Source organism: Galeopterus variegatus, unplaced genomic scaffold, assembly GCF_000696425.1.
Source record: "Galeopterus variegatus unplaced genomic scaffold, G_variegatus-3.0.2 Scaffold674, whole genome shotgun sequence".
NCBI classification, from domain to species: domain Eukaryota; kingdom Metazoa; phylum Chordata; class Mammalia; order Dermoptera; family Cynocephalidae; genus Galeopterus; species Galeopterus variegatus.
This window is the reverse complement of record NW_007726785.1, coordinates 315,037-342,485: the sequence shown is the minus strand read 5'-3', so window position 1 is coordinate 342,485 and position 27,449 is coordinate 315,037. Positions and strand designations below refer to the sequence as shown.

Here is a 27,449-nt window from a genome sequence, read left to right as displayed (position 1 = left end):
GGGGGGCGCCTGGGGGGGGGGGTCTTTTGTGGTGCCAAAAAAAAAAAAAAAAAAAAAAAAAAAAAACATAGGAGAAACACTTCAGGAAGTAGGACTGGACAGAGACTTCATGAATACGACCCCAAAAGCACGGGCAACGAAAGGAAAAATAAACAAATGGGATTATATCAAACTAAAAACCTTCTGCATAGCAAAAGAAACAATTAGCAGAATTAAAAGACAACCAACAGAGTGGGAGAAAATATTTGCAAAAGATACATCTGACAAGGATTAATATCCAGAATATACGAGGAACTGAAACAACTTTACAACAAAAAAATAAGTAACCCAATTAAAAAATGGGCAAAAGAGCTAAATAGGCATTTCTCCAAGGAAGATATACAAATGGCCAACAGACATATGAAAAAATGCTCAACATCACTCAGCATCCAGGAAATGCAAATCAAAACTACACTGAGATACCATCTCACCCCAGTTAGGATGGCTAATATCCAAAAGACTGTGAACGATAAATACTGGTGAGGTTGCGGAGAAAAAGGAACTCTCATACATTGCTGGTGGGACAGCAAAATGGTGCAGCCTCTATGGAAAATGGTATGGAGGTTCCTCAAACAATTGCATATAGATCTACCATATGACCTAGCTATCCCACTGCTGGGAATATACCCAGAGGAATGGAAATCATCAAGTCGAAGGTATACCTGTTCCCCAATGTTCACTGCAGCACTCTTTGCAATAGCCAAGAGTTGGAACCAGCCCAAATGTCCATCATCGGATGAGTGGATATGGAAAATGTGGTATATCTACACAATGGAATACTACTCAGCTATAAAAACGAATGAAATACTGCCATTTGCAACAACATGGATGGACCTAGAGAGAATTGTGAAACAAGTCAGGCACTGAAAGAGAAATATCACATGTTCTCACTTATTTGTGGGAGCTAAAAATAAATAAATAAATACACAAAAAACTGGGGCGGGGGGAGGGAAGAAGACATAACAATTACGATTCCTTGAAGTTGATACGACAAGCGAACAGAAAGGACATTGTTGGGAGGGGGAGAGGGAGGAGGGAGGGAGGTTTTGGTAATTGGCCACACACACACGAAAAAGATCTCCCAGGATAGTTTTAAGTGTTTCATATGGATGTATGAGAATTTAACAAATAGCTATGAATCATCCCCAAGGTAATACTCTAAAGTAGTTTTTGACATATTTCATGTTGATATAAAGTGAGAAACTCAGATCTCCCAACACTGTCCAAATGCCATATCCAAAAGTCTGAAACTAAGATTAGCTTTTTATAAAGGTGCTTCAGTGGAAAAAAGAATTATGACTAAGCCAAGAACTTCCAGTTTTTATTTTTTAAACATTATTTAACAAGGAAAACATTCAATCAAATTAAAAAAAAATTAGGATGGATTAATTTACAATAAAATAATCAACTTAAAATATTGGCTGTTTCACTTAGGGCCAAGGAGGCCAATAGTTCCCATTTAAACAGCAGAATTGCACAATTGATATTTTTACCTATATTTGATGGCACAGAAATATAAGTCATACAACTTCCATTGACATCCTCCTTTCCCTCCAAAGTAGAGTTCAAATAATTGCTTCTTAGGGCAGTACTCAGGCTTTTAAAAATCACCAATTATATTTTGAAATATATCTACAACTACTCTGATAATGAGAACACTTTTAAGACAATTCTTATAGAAAACAAATACCTTAAGATAATTTTGTGGCACGTCAGACTGCTCAAAGAAACAGCAAAGATGAAAAATAATGTACAAGAACTATACTCCCTTGCTTATAGAAACCATCCAAATAAAATATTTTGCCTAATTAATTATCCCTGCTTATTATTTACTAGCAGAGATGTATTACAAGAAGCAGAATGCACCGTTTTTTGGTTCTTGGTTATAGCTGCCAGCTTAAGAGTTCATGACTGTAAATATAAAGCAAAATATGATTATGCCCACAAATTTCTCTGGAATGAGAAAATATTCAAAATATCTCTTTAGAGTGTTTCCTAGCCTTGCTTTCAAGTCATGACAAAAAATTCACAGCAGTTTAAAGGGCGATGAAAGACTAAACATGGGGCCCACTAAAATGAAATTGAGATTAATTTTACCTATTATACTCCTAAAGCGAAAATTGTAATGAGTATGATATTGTATTACCAAGTAACATCCTATGGTAATTATATAGGAGCAAATACAGCATTTAACAGATTCATTTACAGATTAGGCATGGTAGTCTTTAGACAGAACACATCATTTTCACTCTTGAATGTGCAATCTTTAGAAAAACAAAGGAATATGTAATTTATGACAGCTGGCCAGGCACTTAACTTGGGGAATGAGACTTTCAGAGTTTGAGGTAAACTAGAATTATGTTCCGTTACTACAAACAAATTCTAAAAAACACATTTTATACCACACTGAAATTATTCAGCTTTTAACAATAAGTTTGTCACTCTATTGTGCCAAAATTCACATCTAAGTGTAACTTCTTAAGAAGCTATTAAAAGAACATTTTCAAGTCTGAATTTTGGCCCCATTAAGATACTTCTGTGCTTAGAACACACTTGAAAATATAAGGTACATAAATACAAGGGCTATGAGCACAAGAGCCCATGATGAATAACTATCTTTCTCCCTAACCTATTAAATTTAACGACTTTTTAGAAAAAGTCACACTGCCGGTCACATACACAATAAAAAAAAGAACCCTACAGAGGTGATAAACCTCAATCTAGCCTCAAGAAGATTACAGAGCAATACTCCAAAAGGAGCAGAAAAACAGAGGCGGAGTTTCCCTTTACAGATGCCAACAGTAGTGTGAAAGCTCCCAGAATTAGCAGTAAGGAGTACAACTCTCTGGGTTTATTATACTGTGGGCATAGTACATTTCTTCCTTTCTTCTAAATTCATTTCAAGGCAATGTGGAGTTTGCTTAATAAATGAAAATTCATATTAGAAGATGGAGGACCCTAAGTAAGTATTCAGATATTAGAAGACCAGAATAGAAACTGGCCATTTTGAGATGAGTCTTTATCAAAAGTTATCCAAGTCTATTTTTCATTAGAATTACTAGGGTATTATCTGCAAATGGAAATGCCATGCCTCCAAATCCTCATAACTATCAAATAATTCTATTTTTGTCTCAAACAACAATTTCAATCCAAAGTCTACTTCTAATTCTGAACAAATTCATCAGCTTTGTTATATGGTATGCGCAGACTATCAACATGTTTAAACGGTTCAAAGAACATTATAAATAAAGAAAATTTAAAACACTATTTGATTTGAGGCATCCTCATTCACAAATGAAAAAAAATATTGGCTAATTCAGAGTTTCCATGTGGCTGAAAAAAGGGTCTAAATATTTATGAAGACTTCTAAGTTGACCTTCCTCAGGATACCACATTTTTCCAGTCATGGTAAAGGACTCATGATAACTGACCTCTTTTTTCCTTGCAGCGCTGGCATCCAGCAAAATTATTAGATGGAGTTACTGGTGCAGTGAGTGAATGCAGAAGAATTTCTCCATGATGCTAACTGGCTCGTTCAAGTTTTGAAACTGTGACCCTGATCCATTAGCACCACACTTTACTCAACTGAAATAATTAAACAAGCCCCTATTGCTATGGGGTAAGGGGCAAAGGGCGGGGTAAGGGAATGGAGGACAACTATATATATCATTAAGATACCATGATATGCAGTAAAAATGTAATTTGTTAATATATTTGAGGTTTTAAAATCAGTGATCACAGCTATTAAATAACACCGCACCACATTTTTTACAATATTTGAATACCTGCACATGTAGAGATTTCTGGTATAACCCAAATTTGAATACAAATGGAAGTTCATTAAACATTAGATCAGTAAGCTAGAAGAAACAAATTACATACATTCTATAGGTAGTAACATACAAAAAATGTGGAGATTAAGTAAAAATTAAATGAAATTATTCATCTTTCTCCTGGAAGCCCCAAAACAGGCCTCTGGAAAACCAACTTCATACATGTAAGAAATGGCATCTGCTATCATACAGGTATAGCTTTCCCTCAAAAGTAGATAAGTCATAGACATATCTTAGACATTCATTTTCATGTATAATGGTTTTTGAGACATCTATTCCACTGAACTATTGTAAAAGAAGTCTACAAACCAGTTATAGGAAAAAGGCACTTTGTTATGAAAATTGGATTTAATTACACGAAAGTCGAGAAGACTAGGATAAACTCAAAAGTCAGTATTCAGTTTTGTACTTATGAATACAGAGCAGATGCCAATTTATAGAATATAGCTGATACATTACAAACAGAACAAACAGCAACATTAACTATATTCTTGGCAAAACAGTAATTTATGACATTTCTCCAAAAGCTAACATAGTTCCAAGTTCAACAGTAAAAAGAAAAAAAATCACCAGCAGTTGCTACTTAAGAGCTCAAGACACTGTTTTCAACAGAATTTCATGTCTACAGTTTGGTTCTCTGTTTCAGAGTGTGAGTTGTTTTTCAGATTAAAAAAAAACCCTGGGGTGACAGAGGTGTGTTTGTGTGTGTTTGGGGAGAACCCAGGGCAGAAAAATACTGGGGAGTAACAAGAGGTGCATTTCACTAGTCAGACAACCAAATGAGGAGGTAGTTATTCTGAGAATTTCTCAAAAAGAGAATATTGTACTGATCTACTCAGAGATGGGGAAGTAGCAGGAACTTCTCTGTGAGACTGAAGATAACAACAGGAATACTTCTCCTCCAGGGAAGTCAGAACCAGGGTGTCAGTGCAGCTGAAAGAAAGATGGAATTTGTATAAGTGACTCAGAGTATACGAAGAAAAAGTTTAAGAAATCAACAAGAATGATAATACATTTCCAAGCTTGTCCTACCTTGAAAGTGGCTCTTTTCTGATCACAGAACTTTATGAGTATCTATAAGAAGAGAACACACATCTTATCATTATTATTTCATTTCGATGTGGTGATCCTTCAAACTCCTGATCAATGCCAAGAATATATGGTATACACACATTTGATTAATAACGTCTTATAATTTCTAATATTATCAAAAATAAAAAGATGTCAGTTTAATAACTAAATGTTTTAAAAACAGTTTAAACCTCAGTACTCTCAGAAAGGGTGCCACAGGGAAAATATTTTATAGTTAGAAGTATACAGAAACTGTTAAATAGTAATATACAAACAATAATACTAACACTTCTTCAAGTTGCCTGATACAAATAATAGGATTTATACTTATGTCAAGAGATCATATGCTCACCTTGTTACATCACTGCACATGGTAATCCCATACAACCTTGAGTCCCATCATCACTGCTGTTGAGTTTTTTCATTCGGTACTGGCGTATTTCTCTTACCAGTGTGTAAAAGGCATCTTCGACACCCTATAAAAGAATGAAAGAAAGAAAATGACAAAGACAGCTCAACTGACACAATCTATGTTGTAAGCTCTCGCTCATCGGTACTTCTTTCTGTGGATTTTAAATCCTGATTACTAAATTAATAGCTGATGAAATAGGGTAATTTAAGAAAAAGACACTAAATTTAGCATTCCTATTGAATCACATGAATGGGCTGATATAAAAATGATATATTTTACAAAAAAACATTCAAGCAAAGGAAAAAAGGTAATGTGGGATACACAGAACAGAACTACCAGACCTAAAGATTCCATTCAAGAGAGCTTAATCCCTAACAGTGGCTGGTGTTGATGCAGAAAGGACTAAAGTTTACAAAAATTTTAGTCAAAGGTCTTCCCTAGAAATATTTGTCCATGTAAACGCAGGAGTAAAAATGACATCCTAGAATACGAGGTTCATTTTGGGTTTAAACTAAAGATTAAAAAAACAAAACAAAACAAACAAAAAACACTATTAAAAACCTATAACAACAAAGAATGTGGATCACATCTCTACCAAAATCAATCAATCCAACTTCTCTACCTTAAACCAACCTTTGTGCAGATGCTGAAAGCCCTACCATACCTGTCTGGTCTTGGCTGAGGTTTCAATGAATGGAATTCCATAACTCTTGGCCAGCTCATGGGCTTGTTTTGTGTCAACTGTCCTTGTTGGCAAATCACACTTGTTTCCTACCAGCACCATAGGTACATCATCTGAGTCTTTTACTCGTTTAATCTGCTCCCTGAAAAAGGGAATATGTTGTCAGAACATAAGAAAAACAAGTTTTAAGGAAGAAATACACAGCTAGGGCAAAAAAGAAACTGTCGGTCCCTGTTACCTGCCAGCTGCTAAAAAAAAAAAAAAAAAAGAAACTGGCAAATTATATATAACCCTATTAACTTCTAGTATTGTTTCACTTTTTTTCTACCACTTACAGAAGAACTTGTATGCCAAGGAGTCTGGTTTAGACTTGAAGCCAGCAGCCACAGGGAAGCTGTACCAGTTCACCTCCTAGTGAAAGTAGGTGGCTATTCAATCCTGACACATGCCCTAGTTAGGATCCTGGATTCTCCAAAGAGTTTGGCTCTGGATTTAATTAGCAACCAGAAACTGCACTCTAGATTTAGGTCTGAAGTATAAAAAGTAAAGCTTGCTGCCTCTAAATAACTTTTTAAAGTTCCCTTGAGAGTATTTAATGGAATACACTATCCACTTTTCAAGATGGGTGGTGTCCAAACATTTAATTTGAACAAAATTATAGCTGGAAGTCAAAGATACAAAATAGAAAACACGAGAACTGCTCTTAGAAAAGGGAGGGGCTGAAGGATCTGGAACTCCCAAATAAAAGCACTCCCTTCAATGACATGTAAGACATACCACACAGCACAGATGGGAAACTACTGCTCTAGATGCTCTTGACCAATGCTTTCCAGTAACTTTTTGATGGAAATGGTCTGTATTTGCGTGTAGCTATAGAGTACTTGAAAACTGAGTTGCTAATGCGGCCGAGGAACTAATTTTGACATTTGACTTAATTTTAATAAATTTAAGTGTAAATAACCATATAAGGCTACAGCTACCATACTGCACAGTTATAGACTCTACCCCTGGATTACAGTTATGTACCTGAACTGCATTCCACTGGCTATCCGCAGTACTACACTTTGGTATGATGGCAATAGCCTATGTTAAGGGATAATATAAGATAGCCTAAAGTACCTGGACCATGTCACTATTAGGTAACTACCATTCTTTACATTAACTAACCCTCTTTGAGGATCCATGAGAAAATTTCCTTCTGATCTTAATTATGCTTCTTCTAAACAACTGATTTGTTCTCAGCATACAGATACTGAATCCTTCAGTTGGCTACTTCCCTTTTCACAACAGCTGCCAAATTTGTAGTTTATCTCTAGAAGGTCATTGGGGCTTCATGCACACACAGAATAAGCTCATTTCTCTTTTTATTTTCTTACCTTTATTTTCTCTCTGCCTCACTTCTTAAGCCTATTTTTCATTAATTTTATCTTGCTATACTACATGCATTTTTACAAGATGCTTTAAATACTCTTTGGTTTGGGGTAGGGCATAAATGTATAGAAAAATAAATGTCTTGTAAGGAAGAAGAAAAATGACTTCTAGAAATTCAACAAATATTTATTAGATGCTTTGCCAAGTTTTGGGTGTTTTAAATAATGCTATTATTTCCAGAAAGAGAAAATGAGAAGTAGAGCAGGTTTAGGAGAACACAATGAACTCAGTTTTGGACCAATTTGCTTCTGAGAGCAAATATCTCCATATGGATGGAAAATAAGCCAGGACTCAAGGTTGTAGACAGAACACCTACGTAGCACTTACCATATGCCAGGCACTGTTCTGAGTGATGTACATATTTATCAACCTGTTTAATCCTTACGACAACTGTATGAGGTATGTACTATTGCCTTCACATTATAAAAACTGAAGCACAGAGAAATGGCAGTTTGCCCCAAAGTCACATAGTTAATATATGATGAAGCCAAGATTCAACCCAGGCAGAGCCCGTATACTTAACTTAGCTTTAAAAAAAAAAGAAAAGAAAAAAAAAGGAGCCCTAGGCTTTTGGTCCTGGGTCTGCTACTGTTAACAATCATAACTCCAAAAATCTAACAAACCACCTTCTGAACTCTATTTCTGATTGTGTAACAGAAGAATGTTGTACTAGAATTTTTTATGGTCCAATCTAGTTTTGAAACCTTATGGTTCTATGCAGAAGACAATCTTTATGTTCCATTGTCTTGCTTTCATCTTTATCTACTCCCCATCCATTTCTTCCTATAATCTTTCCTATTACTTACTAATGGATGTTTCTCAGAGGTGTTTTCCCCTATAAAATTCCTTTGTAATCTCTCATTACAACTCTAGTTCTGAATCATGCTCAGTAGCAAGCTTCATTTATGTGCATTATCACACATTATAGTGACAGTATATTATATAAATTCCGGTACTTACTTTCAGTAATAACCCCAGATTATCAATGTCAAACAACCTAAAACCAACTCTTCCCATAATTAAAAAGCTGGATCTTCCCTAATATGGTATACCCATTTCCCCACAAAGCTTCACAACACAACGATCATCTTTCCAGAAAAGATAATGCTCCTAGTACCTGTAGAGGTTAATATCTGCAAATGATTTGCTATTATTGATGGCAAATACACAGAGGAAGCCTTCGCCTGTCCTCATGTATTGGTCTCTCATGGCACTGTACTCCTCTTGTCCAGCTGTATCCAGTATGTCCAACAGACAGGTTTCACCATCTATAACCACCTGTTTTCGGTAAGAATCCTGGGGATGTGGAGGGTAGGAAGGTGGGAAGAGAGGAAGATTCAATTTTTATTAAAAACCACAGGGAACGCAATGCTATTGCCAAGGTTAAATAAACTCCTAACTATTCAAGCCCATTTCTGTCTCTCTGGTTTGTCTCTCAAACTGCTAATATGTCATCACAAACAGAAAGTACTCAATGAAACCCTAGGAAAAAAAGCCCCAAATCGTATATGCCTGTGGAAAAGAAAATGTGGTTACTCTGTTCCTGGAAAAAATGAAAAAAGAAAAAACAAAACAAAACACAGCAATTCAAACAGCTCTGTTGCAGTTAGGAGACTAGAGATTAAGTTCACAGTGTATTTTACTAAGTTATGAACTGAACTGTTCTATTTGAGCTATTTAGTTTACTTTTAAAATCCTAAACATACCTCAACTAATTATAAGCTGGCCCTAGATATAGCTCATTAGTGTTTATTTTAATATCTTTTGTTTCAGGGAAGGTTAATAATACCAAACTTTTTTTTCTCATCATGACGAATTAAACCTTCATGAAATTTTCCTGAATCAAATTCCTCAAGGTTCCAAACAAGGTACGGTTATAATTAATTCCTCAGAAAGACAGACACGCATAGATCATATAAAAAAATACCCCCAATTTAACTTTAAGGCTTTAATTGTATTTTAATAATGTCATCACATTTGGGAGAATTCTCTGGAGTATTAGAAATGGTCTATATTGCTATTTGGGTGGTGATTACATTAGTACATACAAATGTAAAAAGTTATTGAGCTGTAGATATAAGATTTATATAAGATTTGTATTTTGCTTGTGTCAACTGTCCCTCAATAAATAAAACTCTGAAAAATATTGATTAAAATATTAAAATTTTAATATAAGATTATCAAAGCTGTTAAGCCTGAAATAAAGATTTTGCCAAGGATTAGCAATCAATTTTTAACAGTGACCATATTCGTTTGTGTTAATTAACCACTTTGTAGCCAAGTAGTAGGGAGGCCAGGGTATGGATTAACATAAAATAATATCGAGTTAGATACTTCTAAATTGAACAAAATTATAAAACCTTTTATTTAAAGGGCCTTAAATGTCACTTACTGAAGACAATCAGTAACATGTACTCCCACAATAACAATAAAATCCTTAAATACTATCACACAGTGCTTACCATTCACAAATAATTTAAACATTAGATTTTTCACAATGTCCCTGTGTGGTAGGCAGGACAAGTTTATGGTAATTTAACAAATGAGGAAAATGAGGCTCAGAGAGATTAAGTGATTTGCTTAATACCACATAAACAAACTGCAAACAGGGACCAAAATCCCAAGCACAGTAACTCAAAATGTCATGTTCTTTCTACTCCAACCCAGTCTCAGCTGCTTCAACTAGCTAAGAAATGAAAATTGAACACCCAGATCTCTGAATCCTTTATCTCCATCTTATTATCTCCTACACAATCAGTCTCTCTCCCTGTGGTTTGTGTTATCTGTTTAATGGAGCTGTCATATAAGAAGAAACTGAGTTCAACACTAAGTTTGGAACAGTTTACACAACTGTTAAATATTGTAAACTTCTTAGAAAATCTTCAGCCACTAATAAAGATGAACTCTTCTCTACAAATATGGCAAGCTTCGTTTATTGTATACTGAATGTATTACACAAAATAACTTTTATTTTCTTTCCTCTTATTTCTGCAACTGAAGAATGGATAAAGGATATGGGTAAGGGTAAACTGAAAGTGAGAGCTTGGGTCAGGTCAGCAGACTACCACTGGGCCTCACCTCTATGGTTGGATCATATTCATCTACAAAGTGGTTCTGGATTAGCTGGATTGTCAGTGCACTTTTCCCAACACCACCTGCTCCAACCACCACCAGTTTGTACTCAGTCATTTCACACCAGCAAGAACCTGTGGGAAAGCAGCAATTAGGATTAACTGGAGAGCCACATCTACAGTACTTCAAAGCTTTCTGTAATCAATAGTAACTAGAACCAGAGTTCGACGCGTAATCGGTTCCATACACGTGACCCTCCACTTGGTCGTTAAAGTGATTCAGGAACGAAGAAACATATGCAGGTTAGCGTTGGCCTCAGATTTCTAGCTACCCCCATCCTTTCCTATTTTTCCATAGTCTTTGTGCCCCGCCCTCAGCCTAAGGTAAAGGAAACCCTCCTCTCTACTCCTCCCCCAAGTGTTCTCAGCTCTGGAAGGTGGCCTTCAGGCCGCGACCCCTTCCCTCTTAAGATCTCTCCACGTAGGACCCAAAACGAAGGACCCCCGCCCAAGGCCTTTGTCTCCAGCTCGTAGATTCTGTTCGATTCCTGGCATCACCGAGACGCCTCTATGACCCAACGCCGAACGCTACGCACTCCAGAACCTTACCTCAAGCTCTGCTGCCTCCGCTTCGGACGGATTTAGAACCGCAACCGCGAAAATTGCTAGAGACCCCGGAACCGCCATGAACAGCCCCCACCAGGGAGCGGCACTTCCGGCCCCACCCGCTACGTAATCAGTCCGCGCCCCGGGCGCCCGAGTCCCCGCCCAGGCCACGTGGGCCTCTGACCTACGAGTCACGCGGCTGGCCGCACCCAGACCCGCCCCTCCCACACTGGACGTTTCAATAATGAAACTGCTAGGTGCTAGTGTCTCAAAAATCAGTAAAACTTTATTCGCTTCCATTCTTTCGCCATTAACAGAGAACTGGAGAAAACAAAATGTTTTGTGTTTACAAAGATAAACGGCCTTTTTACCCAGAGATCAAAACCTCAATCGACAGCGGGGAAGATAAAAGCGCCCCCCCATCCCCTGAGCTGACCCTTGTCATCTTAGACAAAGCCTTCAGTCCACTGGCCAGGGACCCTGTATGTGCCCAATTTAAGATGAGGGCCAAGAAATCAGACCAATCCGTTCCCGTGATATAAAGTCGAACAGAAGCTACGCCAAGGGTCAAGTGCCTGTATTCTACAGGACACAGGAACCAGGCAGCTAGTTATTTAAAAAAAAAAAAAAAAAAAAAAAACAAGATTCATTTCAGGCACAATTTTTTTTATTTTTTTTTCATTTTGTTTTTAAATCAGTAAAAGAAACTGGGTCCTAGAAGCTGCAGTGATCTAAGCAGCAGCAAGTTTGTGCATTCGTCTTTTTTGTTTTTGTTTAAATACGTTTAAATTATCACGCTGCTGGCATACCTCATTTGCATGAAATTCTGCACCATAGTACTAACTGTAGTAAAGTTACCCCCCATCCCAGGGAAAAAAAAACTACTCTGGAAGATAATTTTCACTGAAATCTAATCAAACTTCGTTAAGTGGATTGTGACAAGATTATAAATGATATGAAAAATAACAGTTTAACATTTGGCCATCAACTTAAGAAAATGGTTTGCCCATACAGATTTCTGTTATTTTTAAAAAGTAATATATTCTACCCTCATATGGTCCTCAGAATTAAAGCATAATGAACAGGAAAGGAAAAGAATGCAACTGAGTGCTAAGGCAGAACATCTTGCCAGAAGTAATGAAGGTAGAGTATATACTAAATATCAAGTGCAGAATTTCATAGGGCCAACAAGATAACAGTCTATTTTTCACTTACACAGGCGAAGTGGATTTTGCAATTACCAGTTGCGTTAAATGCACCAAAGAAAGCTCCTAAAATTGATACTATAAGGCGCCACCTTAAGTTTTCCAGGCTGCAACTGTGCATAATTTTAAAATGGTTTTCTTAAATTTATTTATTTTTTTAAACATAACACGAGGAAGGTGTTAAAACTGGTGTAATAGCTCAATAGAGTAAGTATTCCAGATTTTGGGAGGGATGAAAAGGGAGATATTCAGAACCCTTCACCAGAATCCCCCCAACTTGATCATAGTGGATTAATGATGTGCTTTCTAGATGTGGTTAGTCAATGACTCCAGCTTGACGGATCTTTCTTTCTGCACCAAATCCCTGTGAAGAAATAAAACTGGAGTTAATGACTTGGGTGCGTGACAATCATGGTACATTCACAATTCTAAAATGAACTATGAAAGCATTATTTTTAATCATCTTAACCACTACCAGTTTTTTCCTAGAGAAGGAAACCTATAGTAAGCCCTCCTGGCCCATTAGCTATGCTATGGTCAAAGTATAAGGAAAAGAAAGAAATGTGCTTCTTACTGTAAGCAACCATTACGTCAGGGGCTGAACCAATGTGTAAGAAAGAAGTCCTAACTAGTTATAAGCAATATTGATCCTCCCTGCCTCATTAAGCTGTCCGACCTAAGCTGAAATAGGACCTCAGACAGTAAGTTGGTCTCTCAACTAGCCTCTTCAAAGCCTTGTATAGCCTCATACCATTGAGTTATCTGGTCCCCTTGGCTGACGAAGAACCATTAGGCGAGGAGCACTAGCGTCATCCAGGGTGATGTTCTTCAAGCGGTTGACCAAGCGGTCAGGTCGAGGAGCTGCAACAGCCTTGGGGCCCTCACTGAAATAAAGTAAAGAGGTGAGAAGGAGCAACTCTTGGTGGGAAGAAAGCAGGTACTTGCAGAGGACTGTGTTTTTCTGTTTAACTACCCAAATGACTCACTTTTAATGAGGTAATAACTCTTGCCTTCTGTAGCTAGCTGGCAAGACCAGACAGACAAGTTTATTTATATATATGTATTTTTCCCAAAGTTCCAACTGAATAGGCTGAAAGAATCATTTGGGTGAGAGTCAATGCTAAACTTGTCTACAGAGAGACCAGTTCCACAGAAGCACAGAACAAAGTAGCAGATGTGAAAACTCTTAGAAAAGTGAAATATGAAGTAGTTCTTCAGATTCCCAGCTCCTCTCTTGATAACAATGTCGAAAAAAGGGTGTGGGGGGGGGGGGGGAGCAAAATATAAGAGGATGGCTAAGCTATAAAAATTAGAATTTCAAGCACTATACAACCTAGAAATGGCTTAATGAAAGGAAGGAGCTAATAACCAAAATTCCTTAAGAGCAGGGACACTACATAATCTTGTTACATTTAAGATCTAGCATACATAGTGCTACCATAGCAAAATGCCCAACCGTTTCACTGGGTCAAGCTTATGAGACTTAAGGTTAGACAATGAGGACCAGGGGTAAAGAAGATAAGACTAGAGGTAGTATCAAGAAATAACCAAAAAGTGGCAGAAGAGGAAGAAAAAAACAGGCATGAAAAAGTAATGTGATAAAGCAGAGACTATGGAAATTATAAGAGACAGTACTGGGTGGTTACTAATGCAACCACAACAAAAAACTCACCAGACTCGCCAAACATTACAGGCGCTGCACTTGCCAGTGCGCTGATTAAGAATCACTGAGAACTCCACCTCATCTCCTGCCTGTAGCTCAATGCCATCCTGAACTTCTTTCACATGGAAAAAGAGCTTCTTGCTATCTCCTACTTCATAGTTAATGAAGCCAAACTGGAAAAAACAAAAACAGTCGCTAAAAAAGGGAGACATACCACAGGGAAGGAAAGCATCTCAGTTTGAGTAAAGCATAATGCCTGACCCTAACTAGAAGGGGGATTTATAAAGCACGGTATTAATGTTGATGCTCCAATTCAGCTGCCGTGCAACAAAACTTGTACGGGGAAGAAGCTTCTTTTCGAAATCACCGCCATTCACTATATCATAAGCTTGACTGGAATAAAGAAAGGTTGCCTTGTTCCTTCAAATATTATGAGCTAAGTTTTTTAATTAAGCAAAATCATGAGGGAGCCATTATTTGAACTCTTCAAGAATTATTAAAATGGGTTATGGTATTATAGGATACACCCATACAAAATGTTATATTCACTGTACTGATGTTGAAAAACGTTCTTAAAATTCTTAGGGATTTCTCTAAGATCTCAGTACTAGGATTATTTTTGCTTGCCTTAAGCTTATTTTATGAACACGTCTAAGCATGGTTTCTCTCTTTGTGTGGTCTACTAAAGAAGATCTGAGTGCAAGTGTACAAAAACTTATAGTCCTTCTATTCTGGAAATCTCACTTCAAACTTATTTTCACCACTCTATAATGTTATCTTACTCTTATTTTCTCTTTGCTAATATAGTCACTCCTTTCTCTTTATGTGGTTTTCTTCCTATTTTTATAAGCTACCTCAAATCACTGAAAAGGGGTAAAGTAGAAGTAAAAGTCAAATGAATGTTGATGCTTCCCTCTTGGCTGAAAAAATTTCAAGGTTTTTGTTACCAACTCATAAAAGGATCAAATTCAGGGCCGGCCCGGTGGCGCACTGCTATAGTGCGCCGCTTGGGAAGCGTGGTGGCGCTCCCGCCGAGGGTTCAGATCCCACATACAGCCCGGCCGCTCACTGGCTGAGCGAGGGGCGGGAGCAACACCGAGGGTTGCGATCCCGTGGCCGGTCCCGGTCCGGGCGCGACACTGAGGGTTGCAATCCGTTGCCGGTCACGAAAAAAGACAAAAAGGGAGAAAAAAAAAAGGATCAAATTCAGATCCAGAGATGCTGGCACTTACCTGATCCTTCACACACTCCACTGTGGCCCTACGCAGAGGTGTGATATTGTAGGCCATAGTTTGTGCATTTTGGCCTAGGACACACAATTGGAACTTGACACTCTCTCCTTTCTGCAGGCAATCCCCTTTGTTGGCCATCCCAACTATGCCAAATGGATAGACCTCACCTTTCATATCCCCTGTTAAGGAGAAACAGAACAAAATCTAAAAGCTAATATTTCACAACAGCCCTCTGCAAGTTTATAGTTGCTAAAAATGTGTTTTATGTTCCCTAAAAATACATAATTTTTTAATTGTGAGAAGTTTCACTTTAAAGATTAAATGAAACCCTAAATGTACTAACATGGAAACAAATGAGAACCTGATAGTTCATTAGTACCTTACTAGCTAACCAACAGTTTCATACTGCACTTAGAAATTTTAAAAATAACACTATCACTTACAATCCCATTACAAGAAAAAATAAGCACTATGGGTTGCCTATATTATCCACTGGACTATCTTCTTCCCAAGTTAACAGTATGAGCCAATCAGCCAAAAAAATTTCTGCTCCACATTCAACTGGGCAGTAAATAACTAGTCAGGCATCGGCAAAACAACATAGATAACTTTCTCTGACACCCCACCTCCTTTCTTTGTTCTGATTCGGGTTCTTTCAAACTAACAGGCTCCTTTCTTGTAGATCAGGGCTCAGCAACTTCTTCTTAAAGGGCCAGAGAGCAAATATTTTAGGCTTGCAAGTCATCCTGTCTCTGTCACAACTATTCAATCCTTCTGCTGCAGTGAGAATAGCTGTGGCTGTTTCAAGAAAACCTTATTTATGAAAACAGGCCACCATATTGACTGAGCTCTGGCCTGCAGTAAAAAAGTTGCCTGGAGGCCAGTGCAGGCTACAGATAAAAACTGGACTAAGGAGTTCAGCTGCTTATCAATTCAGCATTCAGGTGAATTCACTTAATCAATAAAGATGGAGAAGAGAAAAATGTCAGGCTGGAAGTGGAAGCTTCAGAACTGGACACTCTTTTAACCACTTCTGATGATTATAGGGGTTAAGTGAAGATTAAAAAAAAAATATCACACAAAATCAAAAACTTTGAGGAGATAATTACAACAGATCAAGTCATGCAGAACAGTAATTACAGAGAGCTGGTCTGACCTCATGGTATAACAGTAACTACCATTTATTAAGCATGTATACTGAATCCTACTTCATCTTTATAATAAGAACCTTCTAAGGTTAAAGATATTATCCCTATTTTAAAGATAAACAAACTGAGATAGGAAAGATTTGAGTAATTTGTATAGTTATACTGTTAGGAAGTGGTGTTGAGACCTAAGTCGTCAGTCTCCAGTCTTATGTGGAGTCACAGTTGTGTTCCTAAGTAAAAGAGCTGTTCTTACCATCAAGTGGGAAAATGTGACCTGTCTAGTCTCAGAAAACTAGGCTTGCAGATGTCAGAAAAGTTTCCTTTTCCACACAATCCTTGCTTTGGACTATATCCTATAGATGGAGTTGAAGAAGGGGGCTGGGGGGAAAGGAAGGAAGGGTGGCTCATTGGAGAAGGAGGATGATGGGCAATTTGATATTACCTCATGAGTGTGTTTGTAGCCCATACTCCCATGACCTTTTTAGTAGTATCATCATGGCGTTAGTTTAAAAGACTGACTTGCTGTAAAATCAATTCATATTGGAGGTGGGGAAGGGAGGTAGGAGTGATTTTACGTAAAGGAGAAATTCCTAAGAACCCATGTGGTAAAGGAACAGCTCATCAAGGTACATTTTCTTCTCCCAAATGTCCTGTCCTTTCCCCACTTTATGTTTTCTGATTCTTAGATGACAGGATTTATTCTTTGTGAGCCACACCATCACCTTTGGTTGAAATTTCAAACCGTCATCTATGCCACCCATTATGTATACTTCTGCTATTTTGTCATTCACAGAATTCCCTCCTATTTTTATTGCAAATTATTTTAAGCACACAGGCCACACAAAGTTGATCTTTCTGGTAGTGACTATTGGGGGGAAGGATGGCACCAGAAATCAGGAAATTCTTGAAGATGGGGAGAAAAAAAGCAGAAAGTGTAAAATCTAGGGAGCGTTGGCCTGGACATGATAAGTAGGATCCCCATGAAACCTAACTATTAAATAAATATAGTAAACTTTTAGAGGAAGCCAAAATATAGAATTAAATGGTCACTGATATGAATAACTAGTGAATAACAGAAGAAACTGTGAATACTAGCTTATCACACACTCGACGTTAAATTCATATTTTTAGTATGAGATTTTGTTTGCAGTCTACCTCCATATAACTCAGAGTTGGTTGCTCATATATCAGTCACGTGCTCACACACCAGTCATTTGTTCACAACTTAAACCCAGGTATACCTCATTTCTAAGGGATACAAAAATGAAAAGCACTCATGGGGTGGGGGGAGAGTGGAGCAACTTTTAATTCAATTTTTAAGAAACCTAAATACAAGTACAATGAACACCATCATATTTTAAAACCTTGAAAGTGCTCATCTGAAGGTATGGCAAATTTTGAACCATCTGGTAGGGATTCACTTACCCTCCTCCACGATCTCAATCATTCCTTGGTACTCAATCTGTGTTGGATCAACACCCCTCAGGGGGCGAATGACTTTACCAGAGTAGATGGTGGGATCAACTTCCTCAGTAATGCCATTCACTGCAAAATGAAAGCACGTATACCTCTCACTGAGTTTTACTTAAACTCTAACCCACAGGCAAAAAAGCAAGCAAAAAATATCAGCACAAATGTTAACACAGGGTGGGTTGGTTGCCTACTATTCTTGAAATGGGACTTGGAACCTGAAGCCACGTTCTATTTCTGGAATGGTCACTTGACCATAAATATTTCTAAATTACCTTTAAAATACCTGATTTTACTAAATAAACTTAACTTGTTTAAAGAATTAACAAGTATTCATATTTAAAACATGTCTTGCTCTCTCACCTTTTCTAGGTGACCAAATATCATCTTTTTAGTGAGGCCTTCCCTGGTCTCTAAAATGGAAATCTCAATATTCACACACTTTCCTGTTTTTATCTTTACGACATACATTACTATTTTTCTAAATATACTACATACAATATTTTACTTATCTAATATCTGGTATCTTCTACCAAAAAATAAGCTCCATGAAAGTATTCATAAAATGAATTTGAGCTGTCATTTCACCAAAAGAAAGTGTTATTTCATTTAGATGAAAGCCAAAAGTAACTTAGAGGTCTTTTAAAAGCCAGAGATCCTAAATAGCAATGGTTTTCTTCATTCCTTATTACTTTCTCACATTTGGACTCATTCTTATCAGGGAATGCCTCTGTCCCAAACCCCAGGAAGATTTATATATATCTTGGGGTTATTTTTTAAAAAGAGACATTGAATGGAATGGAAAGTAAACTTAAAGCAAATGACCTAAAATATCTAGAACAGTGTTTCTCAAACTTCGGTATACACCAAAATCACCTGAAGGACTTAGCAAAACAGTGCGTTGCCTCGAGTTTCAGTAGGTCTAGAGTGGGGTTAGAGAACTTGCATTTCTAACAAGCAGCCAAGTGACGCTGCTGATCTGGGGATCACACCTGAGAATGACTGACACAGAACAACTGGGTCATATATTCCTCTGCCACCTTATTCCTTATCTCCCACTCAAAGCACAGGCTGAATAAACAGAAGTCACAATTCCTTACCTGAGTGTGCTTTGCTCACTTTTTCTGCACTGACTTTGTTGCCTTTGCCTTTAGACAAGCTATACTCGACCATGTCCCCCAGTTCCAGGCTATCAACATCACCAGAGAACTCACTAAGAGGAAAGAAAATGACATTTAAATAAGCCATTACCACAAACATCAATAGCAGCAAGTAGTCTTTATTTCTTCTATAACAACATTCATGGTATGCTTCCTTATGATGGACACCACTTTAAGTATTTTATATGTATTGACTCATTTAATCCTCAAAAACACCCTATGAAGAGGTACCATTATCCCCAGCTTCAAGATAATGAAACCAAGATATCAAGACATTAATTCACTTGATAAAAGTTACACAGGTAGTAAGTGGCAAAACCTGGATTCAAAACCAAACCATCTGGTTCTAACAGCTCAGGCTCTTAACCACTGTTATGTTACATATCAAATGAACAACTTTCTGGTACCAACCTATAAAACAATATTCTCTGACTGAAGCAGAAATGCTCCTATCCAGTGTTCAAAGACACAGGACTTTCTATGTCTCTTGACCACATGGTCTATGTAGAGGTAGATGATTAACTTTAGTTTATATCTTGCCATAATTTAACCAATATGAAATCTAGGTTTCAAAAAATATAATTGGGCTGGCTGGTCAGCTCGGTTGGTTAGAGCACAGCCTCGTAACATCAAGGTCAAAGGTTCAGTTTCCTATACCGGCCGGCTGCCAAAACAAAACAAAACAAAAACCCACAGAAAATATAACTGACCAACACTAAATGTTTTGACTCCAATACAAAATAATAAATAGTAAGCTGTAAGTTCCTAAAAGTCATTCCATACCTGTAATGGAAAAAGATTTCCTTATCATGATTGGCTGTTTCAATAAATCCAAAATTATCCTTCAGAGTTGCCACATAACCCAAGAGCCTCTTGGAGTTGGAATTACGACCCAGAAGTCGCACACAAGTTGCAATCTGCTGTCCAGGCCTCTGTTTATCACTAATACTAAATTCAACCTGTGAAAGATATAAGGATGCTCCTTAATACACCACATCATTTCCAAGTCAAGCTCCTTAACTTTGAAAATAAGACCTCTTACTCCTCCAGACCATGCTTTCCACTCCAAATATCCTGTGATTACTTTGATGAAATACAATTTCCCCCAAACTAACACCTCTATGTCTCATTCCACGTTTACAAAGCAGCAGCTTTTGTCCTTCAGTGTGTTTTCCTTTCAGATTCTTAATTTCTCTAAAGGAGGGCTATCTGAAAACCGGACGTATTAAACATGAGAAAAAAAAAGTGAACAGCAATGTAAAGTCTTTGGTATGATTTTACTTTGATGATTTGTAACTATTTTAACTTTCTTAATGATATTATTAATTTTATGTAAGGTAATGGTTTAGTGTATCTTTTCTAAGACTTAAATACTGATTCCTCAAGAAAGCTTTAACAGCTTGCTAGACCCTGTTTTAACTGAATAAGCTGCTTTTAAGTAGGAAGATATTCGTATATTTAACTTGTAAGCACGAAAAGGTACTTCAGCAAAATCTGTTAAAATTTAAAGAAACCATCTTGTAAGATTTATGATTAAGATGGCAAACTTTAACCCTCTCTCAAATAAGCAGAATTATCTTGCCTTATCTCCTATTTGAGGAGAAGTAGATCCTTCCACATCCTTGGCTTGAAAAGCAATAGTCAGTTTCACTCCACAATCATCATAAGCAATAATGCCATCCTCAGCCTCCTAAAGAGAGAAACAGTCAGAATACAATGAAAATAATCTCAAGAACAAGAAAGCAACATAAGCAGCTATAGTTCTTACAGACTCTCGAGCCAAAGCATTGGCACGGCTATAGAAATTTCTTATTCCAGGGTTCTGTAACAATAGCAGATTATTCATAGGAATAAAAGGTGGTCTTGCTTTTAACCCAGAACCAGCTCAATCTGCTGTAACAGGGTCTGTTAGTGTTAACAACCTGACTTGCACTGTTGAGGAGGGAAAGCTTATTGAAAATACAATACACCTATCGTATACTCCTCACAGCTGATCAGAAATCAAACTAGGCATGTTATTTCCAACCAGATGAAAATTCTGTAGTGCAAGAAACTTCAGTATCCTCTGAAAAATCTTTAGTTTCTCTCCTAAACACCAGAAAAAGTATCCTCTTTAGTATCACACAGTATTTTGAGGTGTTTTATACATAATGTTAATCTATATATTACCAATGCATGAGAATTTAATTTGGTACAGGACCTAGCACAGTTCAGAGCATTTAATACAGCAGTTGATTAAGTTATGATAAACCCGTATTTCCACAGTAGCATTTAAATCATTGTCTTAAACAAGAATGATTAGCTCTTTAAAAGTCTAAAAAAGTTCAGGTATGTCATGCAGAATCATACAGTAAGTAGTGACATTGTACAACAATTACACAAATTATACTGTTTTTGTTTTCAAAATCATTTCTATGGGGATAATGGCCACATCCCCAACCTAGATCTGACCTTTCCTAAGCTCCAGATCTCATTACCAACTATTACATATTAAAAACAAATTCATTTATACTTTTCTACCATTCATACTTATCCTTCTATAACTGTTATATAGTAATTATTTATTAAATATTTATAACATACCAGGCATTGTGTATTATCAAATTTAATGTTATGACAAAACCATTTCCAGAGTTACTTTTCTCCCTCATTTTACAAGTTGGGAAAGTCTTAGGAAGTTAAATAAACTTGAACACGGTCACAAAGTCAGTGCAAAATGATACGGAGGATTTGCATTTGGTTAAGTGAAAAGCAATGATGTCAGTGAACTCAGGTCTTACTATGATGACTATTTCTCTGCAAGGATGCATTCTTATTTGCTCTCAACGCTTTTTGCCACCAACCTCAATATCCAGTCAACACCTAATGATATACTAGACACCAAGTAAGTATGTTAAATAGAGTTAAGTCAATCCCTGCCTCTAAGGTGCCAAACGCAGTAGAGAAGAGATTCATAAACAGGTAAGTATAATACACGGTAATATGCACAATGACAGAAGGACTTACTAGGATATAGTGCTGACCAAAGAAGAAAATAATAAAAGGGCAGGAAAAGTCTGACACAACAGCTGTCTTTATCAAGCTAATTTTGCCAAAGACGTTTGAGAAGCAAGGTATTCCAAAAGCTAAAAGCCATTAAAAATAAGCCTCATTTAACTTTTATTGTTGTTAATACTATCAACTACCACATGTGACATTCCTATCACTGTGAGGGCTTTTTATACAAAACAGGAGATAATCATTTTTTAAGTTTAAAAACCGAAGCTCAGAGGTGAAATTTCCCAAACTATCCCTATAAGATGCTATCCCCTGCTTTTTCTGGCAAACTAGTTATTTTTAAATTATGTGACTTTCCAGCAACTTATGTACCTTCTCTTTTCTACATTCATTACCTCTGTCCCTAGTTCAAGGACCATCTTAACTGTTACATAATTTCCTATGAATCCTCTTCATCTTTTGTCATTTTCCACCCCCATCTAGGCTTTCTACTACCTCCATTATCTTCCCAAAGCACACACCTAATGTCACTTTCCAAGAGAAATCTTTCAGAGTGCAGAACAAGGTCTAAATTCTTTAGAATAGCAATCAGCACCCTCCCAATCTAGATGTATCATGATTTTCATCCTTACTTCCCTTATCCTCTCTCACCAAAAATAAGAAACCCATCTTCCTGTCAAACTACTCAGTTTTCTAAAGAAACTCTAAATTTTTTTCACCTGTACTACTCTGTGAGAAATGATCTTTCCTATCTCCACCTAGTAAATGTCAATACTTTAGTGAAATCATCCCACATCCTTCCTGTTAGAATTAATTTTCATAAAGAGCATTCTCACTGACCTTTAATGGAAACATTTTTTATTCTTTATGAATTAATTACCATACAACTCTCTCAATTTGTTATTTACTTGAGAGCAGAAGCCATCAGACATCTTGGTATTTCCTATTCAGTGGATTTTTCAATAAAGTTCAAATGTGTAAACTGAGTCTACTCAACTTTGAAAGTTTTAGTTTTCTTGGAAAACAAGCACTATCATTTTAGATGGGTTGTTCAACTGGGGCTGATTTTGCCTCCCAAGGGAAATCTGGCATGTCTGGAGACATTTTTGGCAGTCACACTAGGAAGCAGAGACACAAGGATGCTGCTAAACATCCCACTCTGCACAGCAAGAATTATCCATCACAAAATATCAACAATGTTGAGGTTAAGAAACCTTGCTTTGATTAGCTCACTGTTAATACTACAGGGAATTTTGAAAGAGTCAATACTCCAGTATTATGTGGATTACATTACTATCTGCCTTTAAGCGCAAGAGGAATAAAGAGCTATAAAAATCATTTTAATCATGTAAAACTTACCTTCTCTTTGCCTTTATTTGGGCTAGTGGTTTTAGGATTGGAAAAAGTGGCTTCTTTTTCTACAGTGCCCAAAAAACGATGATCTGGGTGGGAATGGAATGAAACCGTGCCCTTGGGAAGCTTTTTAATCCTAACAGCATGATTTCTTTGGGCAGAGAGCATATCCTACAATTGATTAAAAAAACACAAAAAAACTTTACACTGAAAAAAAAAAAAAAAAAGCATCAGAACCACTCCCTTTCCCACACTTTTCTCAAAAAATGACTCACAGGAACCACAGTAAACTCTACTTCATCTGCAATATGGAGCTGGTTCCCATCCAGAATTTCACTGAAGTGGAAGAACATACGAGCATCACGGTCTACACACTTGATGAAACCAAAACCATCTCTCATGGCGGCAATCACACCCTGAAATGCAAATATTTTTATTGGCTGTGAAGCTTGTCAAGTAAGGCAACATTCAATTTTGAAAGCACCAAGTTAAATTCATTAGGATTTTCTCTGTTAATGGCCCAAACACTGTATGCATATTTTATTTTTTTCCATCAATAATTTAAACTTAGGAATTTTCTGAGACTACCCAGATGCTACCCCTTGGGAAATATGCACTAGAAAATGTTATCACATCTGAATGTAAGTACATGCACACAATGCATTTCATAAAAGCCCAAACCTAATAAACAATATGACTTCCAGAAAATTCAATAGTCTACAGCATCAACACTTCAAAACTCAACAACAGAGGCAATTATAGTTTCTACCTCAAAAATTTTATGTGAATTTAGGCACAGGAAGGACTTAAGATTTAGGTATGAAAAATACAGAAAATGTTTCCCTTGTGTTTATTCTTCTTACTAAATTACCAGCTCTGTGAGGGCGGTGTATTCAGAGTACCTGTAACATGGCAGGCACTCAAATGTTTACTGTAACAATGAACACAAATTATTATCAGCCACCAATGAATTACATATTGCATACTGTAGAGGTGATTATTCTATAGTTTTGAATATGACCTAAACAATTTTCTGACATTTAATCCTTGTTAAGTCCTGATGGTAGCCAAGCTATATAGCATTCTATACAATAAAGCTGTAAAGCACAACAGATACTGCCTGACAAACTTTGTTTTAAATCACACATTCAAACCTCCAAACTTTTTAAAGTATAATGCAAGTGTCAAATAAGATAAGTTCTCAAAAGGCAAAGGTTAAAAAAAAGTCTCAAGAAATTTAAAAGTTCACTGAATGCATGCAGTTCCACTAACATTGAGATATACAGTAGATGTATGATCCCAAACAGACCTAAATGTAAATTAAGCCTGAGAAAGTTCAAGAAAACTGAGTTTGTAAAACATGTCTGGCAAACAATTCTGGTATGTGCCACTGCTGGACATACACCTATTTAAAAAATCTGCAAAATTCTTCCATAAAACAAAAGAAGTAAAACCTATTTGACTTTGTTTAATCTAGTGTTTACTAAATACCTTAGGGAACAGTTTGGGAAAATTACTTTCTATGAGGATGGACTTCAATCTTCTCTCTCTTCATATTTAAGGATCAGAGGATCATGGAATCTCAAATTATCTAAGAAATCACCCCATCTATATTTCCATTCTAAAACCACTTGACAGATATTTCCAAGATATATGGCAGAGACAGACATCAAACCCAGAATGACTCAAACGTCTATGGTTCTTAATCACTTTAACAAGTTAAATGCCAAAAATATGGTCAATAACTTACAAAAATTTTCAATTTAATAGCACAAACTTGAATATAACATTGGCCCCATATATTAGATACATGTCTAATAATATCCAACACTTACCATTTCTCTGGCTTCATTTGTGAACTGAAATGTATTTGATAGAACTTCTATGTTGGTTGCTCGTTCTAGTTTGTCTCGTCGGTCTGTTGAAATATTAAACCTAACATGGTCGCCTTCCAGCAGAGTCACCTTGGATTTTGTATCTTTGTCTCCAAAGGGAAGTTCTTTAGGAATCACAAAGTCAACCTTGATACGTCCTGGCAATGGGTCATTCTGAGGAGAAGGAAAAACGATTTTAGCTGGAAATTTCTCATCCTTCTAGTTCTAAGTCAAACAAGAAGAACACACAGCAAACCCATTTTATTTATAATAGATAATTCCCTAAAGAGAAAAGGTGTTGATAACTTAAGTCCAATCTGAAAACTTAACGTTCTATGGCCACATGATACAACTGCACACTACTGCAGTTAAGACCCTTCACTCTGATACCAAGAGATATTATTTAAGGAAAAGAATCTCAGTTTTTTATGTTTCACATTTCCTTAGCAATGACAGTACCCGTAGCCTCACATCCCCAGCAAAAGAAACAAATTTGGGGCGGTGGGGGAGAGGAGCATCAGAGGAAACATCACACCCAAACTACAGTCCAATCCAATCAGGTTTTGTCCAATTTAACCATCACTTCTTCTTCTGGCCTTTTCTCCTTATCACCCAGTAAAAAAGACACATATTCATGAATATATTAATCAGGAGTTTGTCTTTTAATTATGTGAAAAAATATTTAACTGTCCCCATTATCACACAATTATATTAATGGAATGGAATTAAACTTCATATTATTCTATTATTGATGAGGCTAAAGAGGACTCTCCTGAAAAAGACTATTTACCTGGTTTTTACTGGGTACTTTTGGGATAACTTTGGTTACAGTTCCTTCAAAATGTTCAATGCTGATATCTTCAAAAATGACTGTTCCTTGAGGCAATAGTCTGACATCTGTTGCAACTTCTTTACCCTAAATCACAAGGGTTGGGGCGGGGGGTGGAAATCACATAATTTTAAGTATTTCCGAAAAATGTAAACTACTACTGATCTTAAAAGGCCAAAGATCAAGTTAGCCAACTATCTTACATTTCTGTCCTTGATTGTGAATTCCACGTCATCTCCAGGCTGTAAGGTTTCTAGGTCACCCTTAAATTCACTATAGTGAAAGAATATCTCTTTCACAATATCACCTCTTTCAATAAAGCCAAACGCCTCCTAAGGCAAAAACAAAAAATCCCAAGAACATTACTACCACTCACTGTACAAATTTATGATTACAATTTAAAATCAATAAGCTTTTTCATAAAATTACACTGCAGTTGAAACATAATTTGGTAAAGTTTAATATTAATATTAATATTAATTAAATGGCCCATTTTGAAGAATATAATGAATTAGCAACCAAGGAATTTTAAGAGATTACTTTTGAGGTTAACAGTTAAATATTTTTTAAAAGGAAAGACAAAAAAAGAAGGCCTGGGTTTGAAGTGTAAGACTTGAAGTAGTCAAAGAAAAAACTCAAGTTTCTCACATTTGTTGACACTTACCTTCATAGCACAAACTACTCCCTGACAGCGGGCTTGTTTCTTTTTCAACAGCATAATGTTACGAGCACTTACAGCACCAGTACTAGAACAAAATAATGGGGGGGATAAAAGGAGTTAAAAATACATTGGCTAAGTATAATGTGTCTATAGAAACAAACGAGTTTTCTGGGGTTTCAAGAATTTTGTGTCATCACTAAGAGCAAATGTAAGGTTTATGACATCTGATCCCTTTCGTATGGAAAGGACTTTTGCTCAAACTCCGTACCCTTCTAAATTTGACACATACATGTAGATAATTTTTCTTGGGACTGTTGAAACATCTTTTACAAACTTACACTTGGGTATGTGATGTTCTACTCTGCTTTTATATTCCAACAAAAGAACCAAGATGAAGCCACAAGCTGAATGCTTCCTGCTATGGTTTGAATGTTTGTCCCCTCCAAAGCTCATATTGAACCATAATCCCCAATATGGTATTTGAAAGGTGGGGCCTATCTATGCCCTCGTGAGTAGATAAATCCATTTATGGATTTAATGCATTAACTGGCTATCACAGGAATAGACTGGTATATTTATAAGAGGAGGAAGAAAGCACGTTAGTTCGCTCTTGCCCCTTCACCATGTGATGCCCTGAGCAACCTTGAGGGTCTGCAAAGTCGCCACGAGGAAGAAGGCCCTCATCAGATGCACCCTCTTGACCTCTCAGCCT

General features: G+C 36.8%; 2 protein-coding genes across 3 annotated transcripts in view; both read right to left on the bottom strand.

The window, feature by feature from the left end:
• Nucleotides 1-1,944: 1,944 nt before the first annotated feature.
• NRAS (neuroblastoma RAS viral (v-ras) oncogene homolog) lies at nucleotides 1,945-11,872 on the bottom strand. The gene is made up of 7 exons (XM_008571281.1): nucleotides 11,149-11,872; nucleotides 10,547-10,674; nucleotides 8,586-8,764; nucleotides 6,020-6,179; nucleotides 5,296-5,419; nucleotides 4,905-4,946; nucleotides 1,945-4,805 (listed from the first exon to the last, which is right to left on the bottom strand). The coding sequence occupies exons 2-5, from the start codon at nucleotides 10,655-10,657 to the stop codon at nucleotides 5,300-5,302; spliced, it is 570 nt and encodes a 189-aa protein (XP_008569503.1). The 5' UTR covers nucleotides 10,658-10,674; nucleotides 11,149-11,872; the 3' UTR covers nucleotides 1,945-4,805; nucleotides 4,905-4,946; nucleotides 5,296-5,299.
• Nucleotides 11,412-27,449, bottom strand: part of CSDE1 (cold shock domain containing E1, RNA-binding) — a 37,309-nt gene continuing 21,271 nt past the window's right edge. For both annotated transcript variants that reach the window (XM_008571282.1, XM_008571283.1), the window contains 14 exons: nucleotides 26,741-26,822; nucleotides 26,280-26,408; nucleotides 26,038-26,163; nucleotides 25,209-25,421; nucleotides 23,649-23,789; nucleotides 23,380-23,544; nucleotides 20,606-20,713; nucleotides 19,807-19,982; nucleotides 18,964-19,076; nucleotides 17,819-17,938; nucleotides 15,246-15,424; nucleotides 14,023-14,186; nucleotides 13,102-13,234; nucleotides 11,412-12,714 (listed from right to left, as the gene is read on the bottom strand). In XM_008571282.1, the coding sequence (XP_008569504.1) occupies nucleotides 12,667-12,714; nucleotides 13,102-13,234; nucleotides 14,023-14,186; nucleotides 15,246-15,424; nucleotides 17,819-17,938; nucleotides 18,964-19,076; nucleotides 19,807-19,982; nucleotides 20,606-20,713; nucleotides 23,380-23,544; nucleotides 23,649-23,789; nucleotides 25,209-25,421; nucleotides 26,038-26,163; nucleotides 26,280-26,408; nucleotides 26,741-26,822 (1,897 nt within the window). In that variant the 3' untranslated portion in view covers nucleotides 11,412-12,666. The remainder of the gene's footprint in view (nucleotides 12,715-13,101; nucleotides 13,235-14,022; nucleotides 14,187-15,245; nucleotides 15,425-17,818; nucleotides 17,939-18,963; nucleotides 19,077-19,806; nucleotides 19,983-20,605; nucleotides 20,714-23,379; nucleotides 23,545-23,648; nucleotides 23,790-25,208; nucleotides 25,422-26,037; nucleotides 26,164-26,279; nucleotides 26,409-26,740; nucleotides 26,823-27,449) is intronic.